Here is a 21,945-nt window from a genome sequence, read left to right on the forward strand (position 1 = left end):
TGAATCACACACTTACTCACTAATGCGGTGGTTACTAAAATATATAACCCTATTTTGTAACTGCCCTAATAGTGAATTTCCAATATTGCCCTTGGATATTTAAATTATTAATCATATTAATAAATTCCAACAAGCTTGGCAACTAACATAAGCAAAATCAGTCGGCTGAGAGCAACAGACCAAACGCATAGCACCGACTACACTTTACAATACAATAGTTTGATGATGGCTCTGCGTCGCGAACGCGACCCGTATAAGCGACTCCAACAAGTCAACGAAATTTCTCGAAGAAGTTTCCCGACGCAAGCACGGGATGCCAAGATTTAGACACGTGTCCACCAGAACGGGTCTTCAGTTTACCAACTTTCAAAGTCCTACGCCCTTAACTCTTTCTGGTTTCCCGTTAAGACAATAAAACCCTTCTCTGATCGGGAAGCTGGAAACACCCAGCCATGGATGGTCGTTACCTTGAAACCGAGCCACCAATCCCTATTTCGTCCACTGATGACGGATTTCTCCCTCATCCGGCTCTCGATCACGATTATTTAAATGACGATCTCAACTTATCGGCAGGTTTCGCCGAGAATCATCTAGGGTTCGATGGTGATCTTGCTGACATTGACTTCGATTTCGATGATCTATTTCTATCCCCTGAGAACGAAATTTTTTTAATCGGAGATCGGTCTGATTCTCATTCATATGAGAATTCCAAGGCTAGTGATGGATCGGGAGTTTCTTCCTTTACTGAGGGATTTGATGTCGCTGCGATTTTGAATTCTCCCTCCCCAGAAACGGCTAGCTGCAATAGAGGATTGTCTGGTGCCGCTTCCTCTGAAGAATCTGCTGGCTGTGAGTCGGGTTTTGATGTCCTGAAGGGTTCGAATGCGTTGTCGCCAGATTCTGGTTGTTGCAATGCAGGTCAATCTAGGTGTGTTTCATCGTCTCCTAATTCAACAAATAGCACTTCGGACATTTTTGTTGATCAGAAGATTAAGTCGGACGGAATTGCAAACGGGTACTTGGCGAAAAGGAAGAAAGCCAAGGAGGATTGCAGCACTGACCCTAGAAGTAGTAAGTTCCATAAGTCTGAGAATGCAAACTCTGTGTGCTCTAGTGGTTCACTGGATGAAGAAGAGGAGAAGAAAAGGGCCAGGTTGATGAGGAACAGGGAGAGCGCACAGCTCTCTCGGCAGAGAAAGAAGCATTACGTTGAGGAGCTTGAAGAAAAGATAAGGTCCATGCATTCTACAATTACAGATTTGAATGGTAAGATATCGTATTTCATGGCTGAAAATGCCAGCTTACGGCAGCAATTAAACGGTGGAGGCATATGTCCGCCACCTCCCAGAATTTATCCACCTCCACCAATGGCTCCTATGGCTTACGGTTGGCTTCCTTATGCTCCGTTCCCTGTGAAATCACAAGCGTCTCAAGTTCCGTTGGTTCCTATTCCAAAACTGAAACCACACCAATCCACGACCAAGGTTAAGAAAACTGAGAGTAAGAAGGTTGAGACTAAAACTAAGAAGGTTGCTAGTATCAGTCTTCTGGGTGTTGTGTTGTTTTTCATGTTTCTGTTTGGATTTCTGGTTCCTTTAGTAAACGTTAGATATGGAGTAAATGAAGGAGTAGTGAGCAATGGATTACAGTTTTCTAACAAAGGGGTTTATGTTAATCAGCATGGGAGGGTTTTAACGGTTACTGGACGTGGTAATGAGTCTGATCACAATATAGGAGTAGGATTGGGTACTGAGAAGTGTCTTACTGGAGTTGACAGCGAATGTGCACGTTATAAGAGGGACAGGCCTGAACGGGTAGAATCAGAAGTAAATCAGAACAAAGGAGAATCACGGCATTTGCCTACAAGGAATGCTAGCGAGCCTCTTACTGCATCACTCTTTGTTCCAAGAAATGACAAGCTTGTGAAGATCGATGGAAACTTGATAATTCAATCTGTTCTGGCTAGTGAGAAAGCCATGAAATCGACTCATGCTGCTACTAGATTAAGGGACAAAGCAACTGCAACTTCAGCTGGTGAAGCTAAAGAAACTGGGTTGGCAATTGCTGGCAAATTGCCTTCTGCACTTGGTGTTTCTCAAGCTGGAAGGAATGCTGAAAGACATCCTAGCATGTACAGGAACCAAAATGATCGCCAAAGAGCTCTTGCTCCTGGATCTAGAAATCCTTACAAGGATAATTCAAAGTTAAATAGTGTTGATGGATCGCTGCAGCAATGGTTCCGGGAAGGCCTTGCAGGTAATGGTTATAGCCTGTATCTACATTGTTTATGCAAGTCATATATTTATTTTGATAATGCTGGTGGTTCTTGGCATGCATGATGTTCATTAGTAGCTTCTAAGACCTGTACCACAGCTTGATGGTACTCTAAAAGATATGTCAATCCCTGTTTTAGGCACTGCAGAGTGTTATAATGTGACCAGTAACCATTCTTGCTTTATGTAATTATTGGCTGTTTATACTCGAAGATTTTTGATAGAGTAATTGATCCCATCTATGCAGATTCTCAGATTTATTTATCTGGATCCTGTGTCACCTCTTGTTTAGTTTTGTAGTCTTGGATTCTATTGAAGTTTTGATGATCTTTCTGTCTTTTCCTTTTCATGGTTGATTAAAGAGAAGCTTCCTGATGGAGGATCCCCAATTCTTCCACGTGGTAGGATAATGTGGCAATTTTAAACCCCCAGATTGATAGTTAAACAGTTTGAATAGGTCACATGTCAATTTCATAACCCCCACAAATGTATTACCATGTATTCCCTGATTAGTCCATGCACATATGCTGTACTCCAAATAGTACGATGCATCATTCCTTTTACTGGATTTTTGAAACCCTATATTATCATGTGTCAGACATGTTATCATGGGGCCTAGAGGTCCAAAGAATAGGTCTCTTCCAGTGTGCTGCATGTTAGATCTGGTTGCAAGTAAGTGCCACTATTTACATGGGATTAAGGGGTTTATCCCTTTGATGTATGCAAAGAAGAAGACGTTCAAAGAGGATGATATGAAATACAGGTATGACAACCTCCAAGGGCCATAAGTTAAGCCAAGTCACCATAACTGAGTAACCCTGATGTAGATCTAGCCACTAATTAGAGCTTTTGGATTTGGTGCGTAGCTGTCAGCTCTTTGACGTCCAATTGAAGCCCCTAAGTTTGCTATACCATCAGCTAGGGTTGCTGCCCAGCAGCACTACAAGTCATTAGTATTTTCTTTATACTCAGATTCCCCCCCCCCCCCCCCGGCATTAGTAATTTCGCTTGGCTATGGTAAACTTGTCGGTGGCAAACTTGTGACTCTATGCAATTTTTCATTAGGGGCATAATTGTCCTTTTAGTTCATTTATTTTCAGTAATTTAAAGCTCTGTAACAGCCCACAACTTGGGTTGAGGATTCCCATTAAGAGTTGTTGGTCAGTTAAGTTACTTTAAGAGTTTGTTAGGCTGTCAAGCCTTTCGTAGGAGTTCAGTTTGTCACACCCCTACACATCGAGTCATTGAGTTTTAGATAGTCTTGTCTTGGTCTTTTAAAGGAATTCCTTTCCTTTTTCCTTTCCAAGTTGTAAGGGTGTTAGCCATTTTGTGAATACTCTTTTGATGGAAGAATAAAACATGGAGTTCCAGTTTATGTGATTCAGCTTTCGCTTGGGTTTTCTCCTTTCTGGTGTTTAAGTTCATTTCAGTGGTTACTTTGTTTTTAAAGTCCAAGCAGCTAGGATCCAGGTGTTTCAAGTCCTAGGTGGACTAAAGTCTCTTGGTATTTCAGGTTACTTAACCATTAGGTTGTGGATTCTGTCTGCTATCCTTAGACATCACCTCCTTCATTGAAGTACTGCCAATTCCATCAAGTTTAGTATACTCCCTCCTCTCTCATTCCCTTTATTTTGATTTTTTGGATTCAAAAGAGTCCCAATCAATCCCTACTTGTTGCCAACCCCAAAACTGCAACCAGCCACCAGACCAGCCTGAAATGCCATTGATTACCTCAAAACAATAAACCTGCAACTGCAGATTTCATGGACTGTTAATGCTCAGTTTTGACTCCAGACTCATAATTTCCCTCAACTAACTTTTAAAATTTATGGACTGTTAGAATCACTTGAAACATCAGTTCACTCCTTGGTCCCACACCAATACTATTAAGCCCTTTTGCAATCTGAGTCACTGTTTGTTTGCAAAGGTGGGGTGGGAAAAAAGGGGGAAAAAATAAACATGTGGGCCCCAATGTAATGGGGGTGAAGGAAAAGGAAGGAAGGAAAGAAAGGAAGCGATTTTTTGGAATAGTGTTAAATGTGGGTTCCACTTTGTTGTTTTCCACACTTCTCCACAAAATCCCACCTATTTTGTGGGGTTTTGAAAAAGAATGGGGTTGGAAAGTTATCATGCCACCTCAGTAGACAAGTTTTCTTAATTTAAGGAAGTTTGTCTGCCAACTTTCCCACCCAGTGAACCAAACAAGCTACACTTTTGAGATTTCGTGAAAAAGTTTGTTCGCATCCCTTTTTTCCCACCCCACATTTATTCCAGCAAACAAACGGTGCCTAAATCTGCCGTCATGGTCGATACCTTCTATCCCCCCTTATGGTTTTTATTTTGTTTAGGTATTCTGATGCAGATCCAGCACCGACTTAGCCTATTTTCCTTTGAAATCAATTCAGGGTTGATAGGTATGGGTTTTGTGGCCTTTCTTTAATATATGTTTGTGGTCATAGGGCTATTCTGTGGGCACAAAAGTTCCACCATTTAGGTCGAGTACAAAGATAGTTTAATTAATTGCTTTAGTTAGTGTGAATTCTGCTTTCTTTTCTTATGTTTTATTTTAGTTTTAAGAGTTTAACTCAGTATAGGTAGGTTTGTTTCTGTTTTCCTAGTTTAAATCAGTTTCTAAATCCTAATTTCAGTAGGACTCTTATGTAAGGCTATAAATAAGCCACCCCATTGATTAGATTAGATAAAAAAGTTGAATATCGAATGAAAGCTTCCCTTTGAGCACTTAGTTTGAAGATCCAATAATTAGTAATTTGGTTCCATCAATTAGTTTGTGATAAGCCCCTGGTAACTCGAGTATACAAATGGAGGAATAGGGGGGAAGCATCAGATCATCGCCAACAAATATCAGAGCCAATCCAACCAGCAAATGACAAATGGCAGATTAGTATTGGGCAGCACCCACAAACACGCTGAGGCAGAGGCATGTAGAAGATACATGTGGCAGGGAATGATTGGAGAGAGTGTGAGTTTGTTAGGATTGTGGGTACATAAGAAAGGGAATGTGGAATGTGTGGGGGAGGGAGAAAAGAATGGAGTGGAGAGCAGGGTCTCTTGGGTAGGATTTTGAGAATTATTTCTTTGTAGTTATGCTGTTTTGAGTTGATAGCAACAGTATTTCAATCAGTGTTTATGTAAGCTTCGTTAATGGCAATCAGATTTTAATGGAAGTAGCATTACAGTTGTTGCCTACTGAAATTTTATTGTCTCAATAAGAAAACAGGGTCCTAACAACTTGGTATCAGAGGGCGTCATCCAAGGGATGGTTAGGAGCAAGATGGAATCAAGAGTCGAAGTTCTAGAATCGAGCATAAAAGAGCTACAGGATCAAATGTCTGAAATAGACTCCAAGCTAGACAGAGTCAAGCAAAGCCATTTAGCTTTTGTGAGTGAACTGAGAACGTACCTGGCGAGGGGCAAAGCAGTGGAGATGGAGTAAAATTCACCAGAGATTATGAGTGGGAGAAGGGGGGAAAGCATGCAGACTGCTGTTGGGGACAACCTCTGAGAAGGGCAGCGGTGACCAACAACGATAGCCAGTCGTGATTTCTGCCCAAGGTACCTTGAACTACTTGTTTTCAAAGGTGAGGACCCAAACGGGTGGACAAGTTGTCACATCCCTCCAGCCGGTACCCTATCTGGAATGCCCGGAGGTGTGATCCACAGACCCAAAGATCAAGTTTAGGGCGATCATATCCCACATAGCACAATAATATAATGAAAAGCAAGAACAAATCATTGTATTTAAGTAAATTAAGAAACAATCAAGTATGAATCTCAGAAGGATCACAAAAGAATATCAGAGTAAAGAGTATAGCGGAAATAAACTAAAAAATTAATGCGGAAAGTAGATTGAATCTTTAATGAATCCCAACTGAGAACAATAAAGGAACTAAGAATCAATCTAAAGCTAAACAAAATGAGTATCTATGTCCATCAAACAAAGTCTAGACTCAGATGTCTTCGGCTCCAATACGGAATATTAAAGCTTCAAGATCCGGCTAATTCTGGTACGCTCCGTCATCATACGGGTATGCTTCACTGTATTGCTCATAGTTGCCAAAATCTTAGAAACCATACGAGTCACACGTCGTGGCCTCGTAGTTAGGGATCTCGTAGTCATCAGTACCTACAACACAATCTAAAGAAAACATGCCCCCTGAAGGGAGAACTCAAAAGAACTCAGCAAGCAGTTTGAACACAATTAACAATTACAATAGTCACAATCTCAAGAACATGAACAAGGCATAAATGCAAATGATATGAAATAATATGCAAGTATGCGTGTAACTCTATATATGCTGGTCTCTATTGGCAGACACGCATTAAGATAAATCACCATACTCCTTTGGGTAGGTTTCAAATAACTCTCCCTTAACCTTTCCTGTCTAGTGGGTTCTCTGCGGTAGTTGGGTCAAGGCATCCTTCTCGGACATTCCATGGCTGGGGTTTAGGTTAGCACTATCGCTCACCACCATTGGTATGAGTATTGGTGTGTGTCAGGGTTAAACTTAGCCCAATGCAAATCATCTACTGAGTCACATCTACTTTAGGGTCTGATATGTCCATTCCTCACTTCCCGCGATCCTTTCCGGTATCTTTCCCTATAGAGTCATCGTCTCCTTCCCGGCTACATAGACTCTTAACCCTATTGATCATCCACATATAATAAACGGGAAGCTCTCGTGACCCCTCATGCTTCTCGCCTTCTTGAGCACCCACGAGCTTAAACTTATTATGTGCGACCCTACCAATGAATGGCCCCCACAATGTGATTTACGTCCTCTCATGGCTCTGATGCATGTCTTTTGAGGAATCTCCATTGCTGCCACGAGTCACTCGGTCTCAATACCCTTTTCGATAGGGTTAGATATGACAAGGTATCCTAGCCAAACACCTCTATACATGTCTTAGGTATGTCAACCAGTAATTAGGGAAAGCGCCAAGGGGCACCATAGGAAAGTGTCCCATACCACCTCCATTGGTGTCCAATGACAGAAACGCCAAAAGGGTATTCCCCATTCCCCAATCACAACTTAGGCAATCACATCACATAATGATTCCATAAATATCATAACAAAGTCTAACTCACAAATCCCATCATTCATATTCAATTCAAATATGTAAATCACATCATGAATAGCCTATTGTAATTTTAGAAGTAGAACAATATAGAAAAGAATCTAAGGCAGTGGCTATCATATTCAAAGGAGATCTAACAACATATAGAATGCAATAATCTCAATTGTGAGTGAACGTATTCACCTCATAGTCAACTTCGTAAACTCCAAGTAAGAGATCAAAGAGCAAGTCCAAAATCACCAAAATAACCCTAAACAAACATGTATAGAACATAAGGAACACACCCTAATGATTGGAGACGAAACGGAGTTAAAACAGGGCAAAGTTGCTGTCCTGGCACCCTTTGGTCGATTGGATCCACCAAAGGGATTGACCAAAGCTACTGTGTGCGGACAGTAACTTCCAACTTTGGTTAGAAACTCTTCGAATGACATTGGAACACTCTGAAATTAATAGGAAAATTCTAAAATAACATATAGAGACTATCTATGATCTAAACATCAAACAAGGTCATTGGAATAGAAATCTAATAAATCACCTAATAGGCTTGATCCACGAATTTGCACGGAAAGACTAGAATGAATGGGGATTCATTCTAAAGATAAGAAAATAGTAGATCATGCATAGAAAACAACCTAGGGATAGATCTAACATAGATTAGAATCAAATAACTACAGGAAGAATAGATCATGGTCTCATACTAGGTTAAAACATCGAAATCACACCATATTGTCTACGGAGAGAATAGAGTGAATGGGTTGAGATTAGGTCATTACAGTAGTATAAGACCTTTCCTCACAATCAAAACAAAGAGTAGAAACAATAGAGATAATAGATCAAAAGAGAATAAAAGCGAATACTAACCTTTTAGAAGAAGATCAATAGAGGAACTTTGCTTGGATGCTTGGAATCAACCTTGGGCTTGAGGAGGAGGCTCTAGGGTTCTTCTCATGTTCTCTAGAGGCTTAGAGGCAAAGTGGTATGAATTAGATTGAGGTTTGAAGATATAGGGCTCCCAAAACCTAAAATTTTCCAAAATAGTCAATTTTGCCCCGAGGGATGCTTTGGTTGGTTGCCTTGGTCGATTGGATCGACCAAAGGGATCGATTAAGGTCAAAACTGTTGAATTTTGGTATCCAATAGCCTCAAGCTTCACCTGGGTTCTTCATCAACCTTGGAAAGGGTCTTACCTAACTTTATAGGAACTTCCGAAGGTGTCAACACTGTACTCAAGGTCCACTTCCCGAGTCCATCGTCAATTAGGCTACATCTCTTAAAATCATACAAGGTTTCCATAAAGGGATCTTCACTATCAATCTCCATTGGTTCTAGGTCAGAGCCAATGGGTTCAACAGAGAGGGTCCACAGCTGTCTTTTACCTTGACTTCGGGTCTTCGGACCTACCACATAGATTTCTGGATTAGGGTTGCTGTGGGATTTCACACAAGTAGGGTGGAGCATTACTTCGGGATACAAGGGCTGAGCGAAGACGAAAGCTGCATGCAACACTCATTTGCTTCGAGGGTCCAGCGTTAGGATGGGTTCAGTTTAGGGAACGGCCGAGCCCTTTTCAATCGTGGGCAAGAACTCAAGGGGAACTGCATCGTTGGTTTGCATCACCGTAGGCGAAGTCTCCTCAGGAGGCGTTGATGGACCAACGGCAGAGCACCACTGTCACGGAGTATCGAAGCCAGTTCGAACTTCTTGCGTCTGCCGGTGGAGTGCAAGAAGAAGAGTGGTTAAAAGGAGTGTTTATGTCTGGTCTTGGGAAGGAAATTAGGGCTGAAGTTCGGTTATTTGAGCCCAAGACATTAGCCCAAATTATGGATTGGGCCCAATTCATAGAGGCGAAGAATGTGGCGCTCCATGGGTCAAAAAAAATGTCAAGTGGGCAGCCCATAATGCATTGGGGATTTGGCTCAGTCGAACGAGGGGTGAGTATTAGCAGTAGCGTGTTAGGTGGACCACAAACCAATAACAACCCAGGTCCCTTGAACCAAACCGGAATTAACCTAACTATTAATGGGCGAAATGACAAGGGGGTGACAGGGGTTTTGAACTCTTCTGCTGCTTCGTCCTCATTGAATGCGGCGACTTCAACTCCTGCCGGCAGCAACAATCGATCTAGATGGTTGACGCCAAAGGAGATGAAGGTGAAGATGGACAAGGGAGTCAATTTCTTGTGCGACGCACCATACTCAATAAGGCATCAATGCCCATTTAAGCAATTGGAAGTTATGTTCCTCCTCGAAGGAGATGAGACCGAGGAAAATGAAGAGACAGATTGGGTGATCGTAGAGCAAAGGGATAAGGGTTGAAGACGAACTGATGGGAGTAGAACTCTCTCATAGTTCACTGGCAAGGTTCGATTCATCCTGCAATATGAAGTTCAGAGCTTGAATTGAGGCGTTTGCGGTGGTGGTTTTGGTGGATTGTAGTGCTATACACAACTTTTATCTCCCAAAAATTGGTGGAACCACTGGGGTTGAAATAGAAGGGGGTGAGGCCATTCCATGTGGTACTGGGAGATGGGAAAAGTGTGAAAGGGCAGGGGATATGTTGCGGGATTCCAATCGAAATTGAAGGGGTCATTTTTTTACAAAATCTACTTCCATTAGAAGTCGGCAGCGTGGATGTAATTCTGGGAGTTGAGTGGCTATTGTTTCTGGGCGACATCTGCAATAATCAGAGGACTCAAACCCTGCAGTTCAAATGGGATGGGCAATAGGTGAAATTGAATGGGGATCCTTCACTGCTCAGGTTGGAAGTCACTTGGTGCTAGGGGTGTAAATGGATAACCGAAATCCGCTTTCGAATTCGCATCCGCTTAGGGGTATCCGAATCCGTCCGATTATTAATAGGATGCGGATATGGTATACCCCTTTCTTACCGAATATTATCCGTCCGATAAAATTATCCGATTAAGTTACTTATTTAGATTTATTATTCTTGTTTTTATAAATTTTACCTATGATATGTGATTATTTTTCTAAATTTTCTACTAAAATAGCTACCAAAGTTGTTAAATTCATAAATTTCAAACCTAGCCCACACAAAAGGTAAATATGAAAACAGGTAGTCAAAAATTTGTATTCAATCTATATTCATGTTTGTTTAGAAGAATCTACTTAAGAAAATAACTATCCGATTATCATTCGAATCCGACAGAATCCGTCCGAAAACCGATAGGATATTATCTGAATCCGTCCGAATATAATAGGATGCGGATATGGATATACCACTATCCGATCTGAATCCGGTCCGTTTACACCCCTACTTGGTGCTAGACATGGAGGACTATTCATGCTTAGAGGAGAAGGGTTTTGGCTGAAGCTTATGAATGACAACTCAGCCACAAGGCCCACAAGTACCCACTATAATGAAGGAATGCAAAGGTTACTGAGAGAATACGGGACCCTAGTTGCTAGTCCCATTGGATTACCTCCTCAGTGAATACACGATCACTCAATTCATTTGGTTGAGGAAGTAACCCGATAAACATCAGGCCTTATCATTATCCACACTCTCAGAAGAACGACGTAGAAAGGCTGGTTGGTGAGATGTTGGGAGTAGGATTAATAAGGCCAAACATAAGTCCTTATTCCAGCCTTGGTTTACTGGCATGAAAGAAAGATGGCAGCTGGCGATTTTGTGTGGATTATCGCGCACTCAACAAGCTGTCCATACCAGACAAGTTCCCTATACCTGCAATAGATGAATTGCTCGATGAGCTAGGAGGTGCAAAAATATTCAGCAAACTAGATCTCAAGTTAGGTTACCATCAGATTCGAGTGGCGGAAGGGTACAGAAAAGACAGCATTTCGGACTCACGATGGCCATTATGAGTTCCTCGTAATGCCATTTGGGCTATCAAATGCTCTGGCCGCCTTTCAGGCGCTTTGTGAATGAGGTATTCCGGGTTGAGAAAATTTGTGTTGGTGTTTTTTGATGACATTTTGGTGTTTAGTAGGACCATGGAAGCACATTTGCAGCATCTTCAGGTTGTTTTCAGCTTGCTAGTACAACATAAGTTGGCGGTGAACAAGAAGAAATGTTCTTTTCTGGGGCTAACAGGGTACTATCGAAGATTCGTTAGACTACAGGAAGATTGCCGCTCCCCTTACGAATTTATTGAGAAAAGATGCTTTCCATTCGGAAACTACTGCCACTACAACATTTGAAGCTCTACAATTAGCAATGACTACTATTCCGGTGTTGGCTTTGGCTGATTTCTCTAAAGAATTTGTAGTGGAAACATATGCATTTAGATTAGGCTTAGGAGCTGTGTTGATGCAAGAGGGCCATCCCATTTCTTACTGGAGCCAAATGCTCTCACCACGAGCCCGTGCCAAGTCAGTTTACGAAAAAGAATTGATGGCAGTGGTATTGGCAGTACAAAAGTGGCGACATTACCTGTTGGGGAGACATTTGAAAGTGTGCACTGATCAAAGAAGCTTGAAATACTTGATGGATCAGAGATTAATGGCAGCAAATCAGCAGAAGTGGATCATGAAGTTGTTGGGATTTAACTTCAAAATCATTTACAGGCCCGGTTGTGAGAACAAGGCACAGATGCATTGTCGCGCTGTATAGAAGAGGAAGTGCAACTCTTCAATCTGACAGCAGCAGTTTGGGAAGAAGGGGAAGGTTTAGAAGAGGAAATTCGTACTTATCAGCGATACAAAGGTATGGTTCAGTCACTGTTGGGTGGCTCGACAGAATTTCCAAATTATCAACTGAAGAATGGGACTCTTTTCTATAAAGGGAGATTGGTAATTCCTGAAAACTCGAAGTTTATCCCTAAACTTTTGGCTGAATTTCACGCTTCACTGTTTGAAGGACATTTGGGATACCTGTGTACTTATAAAAGGTTGGCTGCTGTGGTGTATTGGGTAGGTATGAAAGGGGCTGTTAAAGAATTTGTTGCTGGCTGCGACACATGCCAAAGGAGTTTGCATCAATCAATGAAACTAGAGGGATTGCTTCAGCCTTTACCCATCCCAGATCAAATATGGGAGGACATTAGCATGGATTTCATTGGTGGGCTGCCAAGAACTCGTGGAGGGGACACTGTTTTAGTGGTGGTTTATCGGCTCTCTAAGTATGGTCATTTCATCCCACTCACTCATCCATACACAGCTAAGGATATTGCTGTCGTCTTCAGCAAGGAGATAGTTCGATTGCATGTTTCCGATAGAGATTGAGTCTTCACAAGCAACTTTTGGGGGGAGCTGTTCAACCTAGCAGTTACAAAACTCAGGTTCAGCAGTGCCTACCACCCCCAATCGGACAGCCAAACCGAAGTGGTTAACCGCAGTTTGGAAATCTATCTTCGCTATTTCTGTGCTAGGCAGCCCCGTAACTGGACTACATGGCTTCATGGGCGGAATATTGGTATAATACCATATACCATTCAGCCACCAAGTTAACCCCGTTTCGAATTGTTTATGGACGTGCACCCCCAACACTACTCAGGTGGGAGGGAGACTCCTCCAAGGTGGATGAGGTTGATGTTTATCTTCGGGAACGTGATAGCCTTTTAGAGGAGCTGAAACACAACTTGCAAGTTGCACAAGACCGAATGAGAGCTTCTTCAAATCAGCATCGCAGAGAGGTTTCCTACCAAGTAGGGGAAGAGGTATTTCTCAAGCTCTAGCCGTATCGGTTCAAACGATTGGCCAAGAGGCCTAATGAAGAGCTCATCCATAGTTACTACATCCCCTATCAGATTGCAGCTCAAATTGGCCCCGTAGCTTACAAGCTCAGTCTACCACCCGGTTCTGAAGTGCATCCAGTTTTCCATGTCTCAAAATTGAAGAAAGTTAGGGGAACCAACATCAACACTCAGCCACTCCCACCATGTTTAACTGAGGATGGGGAATTACAGCTCACTCCGGAGGAATTGGTGGATATTCGTTACTCCCCTCACGGTGCCCCTGAAGTGTTGATAAAATGGAAGACCTTACCTTCATGTGAGAACACCTGGGAGGAATTCTTGGGACTGCACAAGGAATTTCCAGAATTCCACCTTGAGGACAAGTTGAGACTTAAAGGAGGGAGTGTTGATAAGCCCCTGGTAACCCGAGTATACAAACGGAGGAATAGAAGGGGAAGCATCGGATCATCAGCAGCAAATATCAGAGCCAATCCAACCTTTTCAAATGACAAATGGCAGATTAGTATTGGGCACCACCCACAACCACGCTGAGGCAGAGGCATGAGAAGATACACCATGTGGTAGGGAATGATTGGATAGATGAGAGTTTGTTAGGATTGTGGGTACATAAGAACGGAATGTAAAAAGTGTGGGGGAGGGAGAAAAGAATGGAGTGGAAAGCAAGCTGAGCTTGCTGGGGAGAGCAGGTCTGTCGGGTAGAATTTTGAGAATTATTTCTTTGTAGTTTTTCTGTTTTGAGTTGATAGCAGCAGTATTTCAATTCAGTGTTTATGTAAGCTTCGTTCATGGCATCAGATTTTAATGGATGTAGCATTACAGTTGTTGCATAGTGAAATTTAATTCTGTCACCATAAGAAAACGGGGTCCTGACGGTTTGCAGATCTAAAGCCTAGAAAGGTCCTAAGTGAAATCAAGCTTAGACTCTTGACTGTGGCTGCATAGGATATAGCCTTCGGTCTCTATCTTCAGGCGTATTCCATCCTCAAGGCTCTATCAAAGTATTTGGTTGCCTACACTTTATTCCCCTTTTCATATCACCTTCTTTTCTATTTTTCTTGAATTTTCAGACTTCTCTAGAAACCTTAAGTTCAAGGTCAGATCGACACCATCTAACCGTTAAATCTATCCCAAACTTTAGGAACATCATCCCTCCAATCCTAGTGACCTTCGATCCCAATTTCAGTCCAAACGGACCAACCAAACTCTAATCTTCCTATCCTTGTATTGTCACTGTGTTTTCCCTTCAAAAAATTAAGATATCTCCCAATACACCCATCCAAAATTATTGGCTCTTGAAGAGATTATCGTAAGAAACAAAATATAAATTTCTTTCAATTTTTATCCCATTCTCCTAAATTGCATTTGGTTATGTGATTCCATGTTTCAAATCGGTTAAATCATGAATCTGATCTTTTAATAATTATTAAATGATTCACGTTGTAATCAAGAATCACGTGGAGTTCTGAATTTTGCCTGAAAATTGGAATTACTAGCATTTCATGTTTTGAAGTGAAATCCATGGATTCCTCCAAATTGACCTTGAGTATAAAAAACCCTTGACTCATATAATCATATGATAATTTCCAAGACAAACTGGTTCGTAGGATCAGGGTAACCAAACAGTTAACTTCAATGAACTATGATCCTATGGATTCTCATTCCCTTTCTCTTCTTCCTCTTCTTCCTCCTACCTTGCAGCAATTTCTGGAGATTCCAACCCTAAATTTCCCTTGAACAATACCAAACCCCTTTAGGACTTAGACTCCCTTCCCCCTTGATGTAACCTGGCCCAGCCCACATAAAGTCCATCGAGATTTGGGCCACCCATTGGCCCACCAAGGTGCTGGACAAATTCTGTCCAGAGGTATTTGGTCATTTTACCCCTTTTTTGGAGACCTAGTAGGGCTGGTCAGATCCAGATTACTATAAGGAGTCCATATCTACTTCTATGTTGAGTTTGGGTTTGTTTGGTCAAGTTATTGAAGAGTCTCAGTCTGGGTGGGAGACTTAATTAGAGAGGCATTTCCTTAGAATCCACTCTTTTCAAGGATTCTAGATCTACATTTATTTTATAATAATAGTTTGGATCCTTGATGAACTATGAAAGAGTCCTTGTTGGAGTGAGAATCCATGCCCAAGTTAGAGTGCTCAGTTGGAATCCAATTTTCAAGTAGGGTTCCTTCTGAAAGTTGGTTGCTTATTTTGCAATTTACTTTTGAATAGGAGTTTAATTGTTTTATTAAAGTTATTGACTTGTAATAGGGAATTCTAATTCAAATTGGATTCCTTAAGTGGATTTCAAGTTAGTTTTTTTCTTAGTTTAATTTTTCTTCAACCTTAAGGCCACCCTAAAACCATAACCTAACACCTCTATCATCCTTTTTCTATTCTTTTTTGTATTTTTTACGCTTCAGACTTTTTCTTAAACCTAAAATTCAAGCTACGACAATCCAACTGTTAAATCTATCCCAATCTTTAGGAATATCATTCCCCTGACCTATTCTCCCAATTTCAGCCCAATCAAACCAATGCAAACCCTAGTATAACCCTAATCCTAGTATCACTAAAACTCTCATAACTTCCAGACCCCTCAACCAAACCATAAAGCCTTTAAGTTTTTCTTCCCCTACACCTTTGCTACATCCTTTCCAAACCCTAACCAAGAGTCCTAAGCCAAGTCGGAAACCTATTTCAAACGCTAGCTCAAAGAATAATTCTACAAACTAAAATTCTGATAAAACAAAATTATTTTCTTCAAATTTCAGATCTAAATCTAACATGGCCAAACCTTAAAACCTTCCCTCACTTAACCCTAGACTTCCCTATTCATATCCCAAGGTTTGGAAGTCAAAACCATTAAACCTAGGTCATAATTGAGCATATACTGTTGTCTGGTAAGAATGTTTTGAGAATTGACTAAACAGCAAGTAATAAACCCTGACCTAAGCCTTTCTAGGTTCTCCTTCCCTCAACCCTAAGAGACACTCGACTTTAACCCTAACCCTAGTGCAAACCCTGGAAATCCTAGAATCTTAAGAAACCCTAATTTTCAAAACCCTAGACTTAGAATTTAATTCTGAAAATAAAATTACTGCAGAGGATTAGACTTGGGATCCAAAACCCTAACTTCTAAACCCTAGCCGAATCTAACCCCATCACATTCCCAACCCTAAAACTCTCTTTCCAGCCCAAGCCCCTCAATCATAGGGTATTACAAATCCTAGAAGACTGCTGACTCACTTGAAGAGGATTCTGAGGGTGGATTTAGACCTAGGGCGTGCATCAATTTACTAAAGCCTAGATCTTGGTTCACATCACATGAGCCTAGATCCTGATTCACATCACATGCTCTTAATGGACCTTCTTTGCCTAGTGGTCGAGGATGATTGGGTTGACATCCATTGATCCCCTTCTCTCTCTCCAACTCTAAGATCATTGTCGATTTATATAATGCAAGTACACTGACTTCTTTAAGTTTGGATAATTGAGACAATTACACAGTTTGGTGTGTATCAACATCAAGTTTCGATAGGTTTTAGGGATTATTTTAGGGTGAGAATCTGCATTTAAGCTAATTAGAGTATAAAGAACACATTGGCATATGCATTTTGCTAAAAAAATCAATGTAGATATGCCATTCAATGTACATAACATCATGTAGAGTTGTCCGAGAAGTACACTATAAACTTAACTACTTAAGTAAAAAACATTCAATATATAACTTCTAAGTACAAAACATCAAATACAAAGTAACTGAGAATAATGGAAAGTACAACTCAGTGCTAAGAAGAGTGCCCCATGGATCTATCCCATCAGCTGAGTAGTACTGTGTCTGTAACATCCTCTTCTCCAACCAACGAACATATACATCCCATGACATTTTATTCCTATGGTTGTCCTAATCAACAACGACAATTTTATAAGTTTAGTCATCAATATGCCTAAGATAACCTATCTAAGGGAATATGCAATTTGAATAGGGAATTCCTGATGGAGGGGATATTTGTCATGGTATTTGGGGAAACATGAAAGAAACAAAAAGATAAAAAAAAAATTGGGAAAACTATAAGAACTTGTAAGAAAAAGTCCCTAGTTTCCACGAAATTTCCCATGTTTTCCATGAAATTTGGGTATTTTTTTTCTCCTGAACTAGCTGGTACAGTTGGGTTGAACCAGTTTTCGAGGTTTCGACGAAATTTTGACGGTTTCGATCGAAACTTTGGATTTTTTTGGTCACCCAAAGTTTCTTTTCGAGGTTCCAAAAGTGCGAAATTTCGATCAGAATTTTGCATGTTTCGATCGAATTTTGTATAGTGGCATGGAGCATTAGTAAGCTCTCATAATTGAGCCATTGTTCACTTCCCCCAAGATAATTACATATTAAATATTTGATGTTTGAACAACATTTTAAATAATATGATAATTTACTAAACCTTGCATTTCCTAGGCTGTTGTGTTCCTTACATGCATAGCCATCCGATCAGCTATCTATGACAGGCCTTTTGAAAATACTTAGCCTAGAAAAATATTCAAATCTCAAACATTAGCTGAGTATTCAAATTTCAATCTATGTATTTTCAAATCCCAATCTCTTATAAATTAGTGTAATAATAATATCTTCTATGACAAGTGTGGCATCCTTGACATTCGGCTCCAATCCACTCACCACTCTCTCTAATGATTCCAATAACTCTAGTCTAGTCCCAATGTTATACTTGTATTGAATTTTCATATTAAAAATAGTATGTGACAATCACGTTAGCTTCCTTAAGGGAATGGAGTTGCTGTATTTTGGCCTTGTAGTGTCCAGCTATTTCTTACCCAGGTCATGTCTCATGTCTGACTTGTTAACTGGGGCTTTTCCATGGTACTGTAGCTTTTCTGCTGTTGTCCTTCACTGACCTCTTGTAGGGCCAACTAGCTTGGTTCTAAACAAACCTTAGTTTTTGGTCCTCTTGCAAGTCATACAAGTCAAAAGTAAGCATCTAGGGAGGAGATCCAGTTATAGAATAATTGAAAATCCATGTTGCCAAGACTAGGGTTGTGGAGACAAAATTATATAGGTGAGCACAGGTGAATTATGTTGGCAGCAAGCAAATATATCTCCTGGTTGAGACCTCCCTGCTCTCCGTTAGATCAATTAAAGATGTTTCTTCGAGTAGGGTATCTTTTAATAGGCTGGTTCTGTTCATGATCTTGGTCAAACCAAAATCTTAAGATGAGATCTTGATCGAACCAAAATCTTGTGCTGAGATCTGTATCAAACCAAAATGTCAACTCAGTTGAGATCTTGGCCGAGTTATGCTCTCTTTTTGGTGACTTACACTAGGTTTTACCGTGTTTTTTTCAAAAAGCTAGATATCTCATGAGATCTTACGGGTTCTTGAGCCATGCTGTTGTATATGGAATCTTGTATTGGAATCACTGTGGTCCACCCCCATTCCTATTCTTATTAGGAATATGGATCCGGGAGTATACATTGATTTTGAGGAGGGGATGTGTTGCTGCCCCTGATAGGATCTTCTGGGATAGTGAGTATGCCAGCTATGTCAGTCATAGTGGCTTTAATCTCAGCCAAGGCAAGTTGCTGATTTATTATCTTCTGCTGAAGCTTTGCATCAGAGCATTATTTAAACTTCCAGAACATTTTAGTTAAACCTTTGAAGTTGATCCATCCATAGCTTTGATACCACTCTAATGTAACCTCAAATCGAAGGCCAATCAAGGACCAAAAAGACCAAGTTCTGGTCCCAAAATGCAACCAGCAGTGCCCAGTTCAAATCCAATTGTTTAGGGCATTGCAAGGGCTGTGATGGTCAAATTAGAAAAAGACATCAAGTGAGTGCTGTTAGATAACGTAGAATCTGGGTCTGCTGCAAGCTTGGGCTGAATTGGATTAAAATGCAGGAGGAGGTTGAAGGTTTTTATGGATGGCAAGGAAAAGGGGTTGGAGTCTGAAGATTGGTCTGAAACTTTAAGGGGATAGAGGGATGGGTATTAGGATACTTTTGATGGATGAAGGTCAATCGCTGGTGGCTCGTCTTGCTACGCCATTTGATCGGAGGAGCGAGCAGGAAGAAGAGCGGCTGCGTCTCTGCTGGTCATAGAATAGGCAAGCACAGGAAGCATCCAGGTGGCCATGGTAATGCTGGAGGTATGCGTCACCACACCATCCAGGTTACTTTGGTAAGGTGGGTATGCATTACTTTCACAAGTTGTGCAACAAGATTGCCCAATCATCAACATTGACAAGCTCTGGTGATGATTCCGCAAGAGACGATGGATAAGGCAACCCAGGGAATTCACCTATGATTGATGTTACCCTGTTTGGTTTTTTCAAGGTTTTGGGTAAAGGGGTTTTGCCTTCAGTTGTCAAGGTGAAGTTGGTTTTGAAGATTGCAGAATAGAAAATCAAGGAGGCTGGAGGTTGTTCTCACAACTTAGAAGGTTAATTCTTCTTTTAGTTACTGCTGGTTACGTGGTTAAGGTTTTCGATTTTGAGGTTCCTCTCAAAATCTGATAAACAGAGCATGAATTGGATTTTTTATATTGGGTTTTGTTTTCTGAGAGTATGGATTGGATAGTTTGTATTGGGTTTTGATTTTTAAGTTTCAGTGAGATCTTGCTCATGTCTTGATTGCTTTAAAAAAAGGTCAATTCCTGGTGTCTGTCGTGAGATGATGACAAGTTGCAGTTTTAGGGTTAATGGAGGTCTGTAATGGTGATCAAATGTAGGTTGATGGTGATGGACCTACGTGCTGGTGATGGGATCAGAGTCAGCTTAGGGAATAGGAATCATGGGCATGAAATATAGGAGAATTATGAGGGTAGTATTCTCAGTTCTGGGACAGAAGTTAGCGTTTGAATGGCGCTTATTGGGATTAGAAGAAAGAGAATTTGAAGGGCAAAAGTAGGGGGATGGGCTAGTTCTCTGTTACCTGAGTTAGTGGAGGCTGGTGGATATAGACTGATTTCACAGTCAGTGAAGGCGATAGCTCTGAACCTAGGCACCTTGTAGTCTTCATCCTAGAATTTAGGAATTTTATTCGACAAATGGTCAACTCTCCTTTCGAGATCTTCAGACAGGACATAACCAACAGCAATGCAAAAGCGAAATTTAATAAATAAATTGCAGTTATATTGGCCCTCCAATTTATTTATTTATTATTATTTTTTTTTTTTGGGGGGGTGGGATGGGTGGGTGGGTTTATGTGGGCAGCAATGCCACTCTGAGTGCTTTAGCAACGCCTTATAACCCACTACAAAAGGAAAACAGCATTGACTTGGGTCTTATATGTGGATCCTGACAAGGACTTATTGGAACCCAATCATGGGTTCCTATTTTAAATAAAGGACTTACTTAATCTGGAAGATAAAGATGGACAAGACTACCCTATGGTTGGGCTGGATTTACTACCGTCCCTTCCCCCTTGAAAATTACGAGTTGATAAAAAACCATGGGATGCATCCACCTATTGTTGTGCTGCTGGGTAGTGGCCTAGGTGCTGGGCAGCCAGTCTTCTCTTAGCCTTGGCCCTCCACTTACTGGGTATCTGAAAATAACATGTAGTATTATGTTTATTTTGCAAGGTCCAGATACTCAAATGTTGACAAGAATGGTAGTTTATTTATTTTCTTCTCAATTCCTTGGTGCAGGACCCGTATTGAGTTCTGGTGTTTGTACTGAAGTCTTTCAGTTCAATGTCTCTCCAACTTCTGTCAATGCGGGTGCTATTGTACCTGCAACTACAGTTCCCAATGCTACTACAGAGAATTCTTCTAATTCTGTTAAGAGGAAGCACAGACGGATCCTGGATCATGTTTCTATTCCCCTTGCTAAATCAGAAAACAAAACTGGAGAACATTTTGGGAGAAACCCGAATGGTGAAAACTTCCAAGGCAATAACTCTGTTTCTCCATTGATTGTATCTGTGCTAGTTGATCCTAGAGAGACCGGTGATGATGGTGATGGAGGAGTAATCACCTCAAAGTCCCTCTCTCGGATTTTCGTTGTGGTTCTTCTGGACAGTGTCAAGTATGTTACTTATTCGTGTGTGCTTCCTCTCAAAGGATCTGGTACTCATCTGGTAACTACTTGAAAATAGTTATTAGGTTATCTATATTGAATTATTTTTGTTGTTTGGTAAGCAGGTTATCTATATTGAATTAATCTTTTTGATAATTTGACGTCTGTTTGTATATGATAGCACATGACAAAGTAGCTGCTACTACTGTTCACTATTTTATTATTAGCCTCATGTTCCAAAAGTCCCTCTGGACTTCAGTTAAGTGGCACTGGTGATGTTTTCAATCCTTGGTTGCAATGACTGTTAGAAAACTCATTCAACTGGGGCGAGTAACCAAGATTAATCCTTAAATTACTCACTTTTAACTACAAATCTGTCTCCAAATTCTTTCTGTTGACCTTTTAGATTGCCCTAGATCTTTCTTGTTAATGTACGATTAGTGTTCATGAGGTTGCCCGTGCCTTATTAGTGGACTTGCTTGTTGGGGCTATTTATCTCTGAGCCTTATTTATCTTTTTTATCATGCCTTGCCCATTAAGAGATGCTTTTTGGTCATTAAGAGATACTTTCTCTAAACTAGAGAAGCATTTTAAATTGGTTCATGTTAGAGACAGGATTGGTTGAATTTCAAATAACCACATAGGCAAAGAACTCGAAGGATTAGTGATGTTGAGCTATGGAAGGGTAAAGTACCCGAACTTTCCCATATTCTCCTTGGGAGAGAAGTTGTCATATAGAAAAAAACATAGGAAGAGCTGCCAAATCGAGGCTGTAAGAGAGAGGAAACAAATCACAATAAAATCAAAATATAATACTTGAGCAAATCTCCTTTTTAAGTACTGGAGTTAACACCATATAACCCCCTAAGAAT

The 21,945-nt window shown here is 40.8% G+C and overlaps 1 protein-coding gene across 1 annotated transcript; it reads left to right on the forward strand.

The window, feature by feature from the left end:
• Window positions 1-370: 370 nt before the first annotated feature.
• BZIP17 (Basic-leucine zipper (bZIP) transcription factor family protein) lies at window positions 371-21,945 on the forward strand. Its single transcript, XM_089138939.1, has 2 exons — window positions 371-2,256; window positions 20,704-21,945. Exons 1-2 carry the CDS (start codon window positions 453-455, stop codon window positions 21,144-21,146), a joined length of 2,247 nt encoding a protein of 748 aa, XP_088995065.1. The 5' UTR covers window positions 371-452; the 3' UTR covers window positions 21,147-21,945.

Source organism: Hakea prostrata, chromosome 10, assembly GCF_041222555.1.
Source record: "Hakea prostrata isolate BN-2017 chromosome 10, UWA_Hpros_2, whole genome shotgun sequence".
In the NCBI taxonomy this organism is placed as follows: domain Eukaryota; kingdom Viridiplantae; phylum Streptophyta; class Magnoliopsida; order Proteales; family Proteaceae; genus Hakea; species Hakea prostrata.

Bases quoted from the DNA above. Each gene is read 5' to 3' on its own strand.
- BZIP17 (XM_089138939.1), top strand. From the start codon at position 453: ATGGATGGTCGTTACCTTGAAACCGAGCCACCAATCCCTATTTCGTCC. The intron at 2,257-20,703 runs GTAATGGTTATA...TCCTTGGTGCAG, and splicing joins GTTCCGGGAAGGCCTTGCAG to GACCCGTATTGAGTTCTGGT.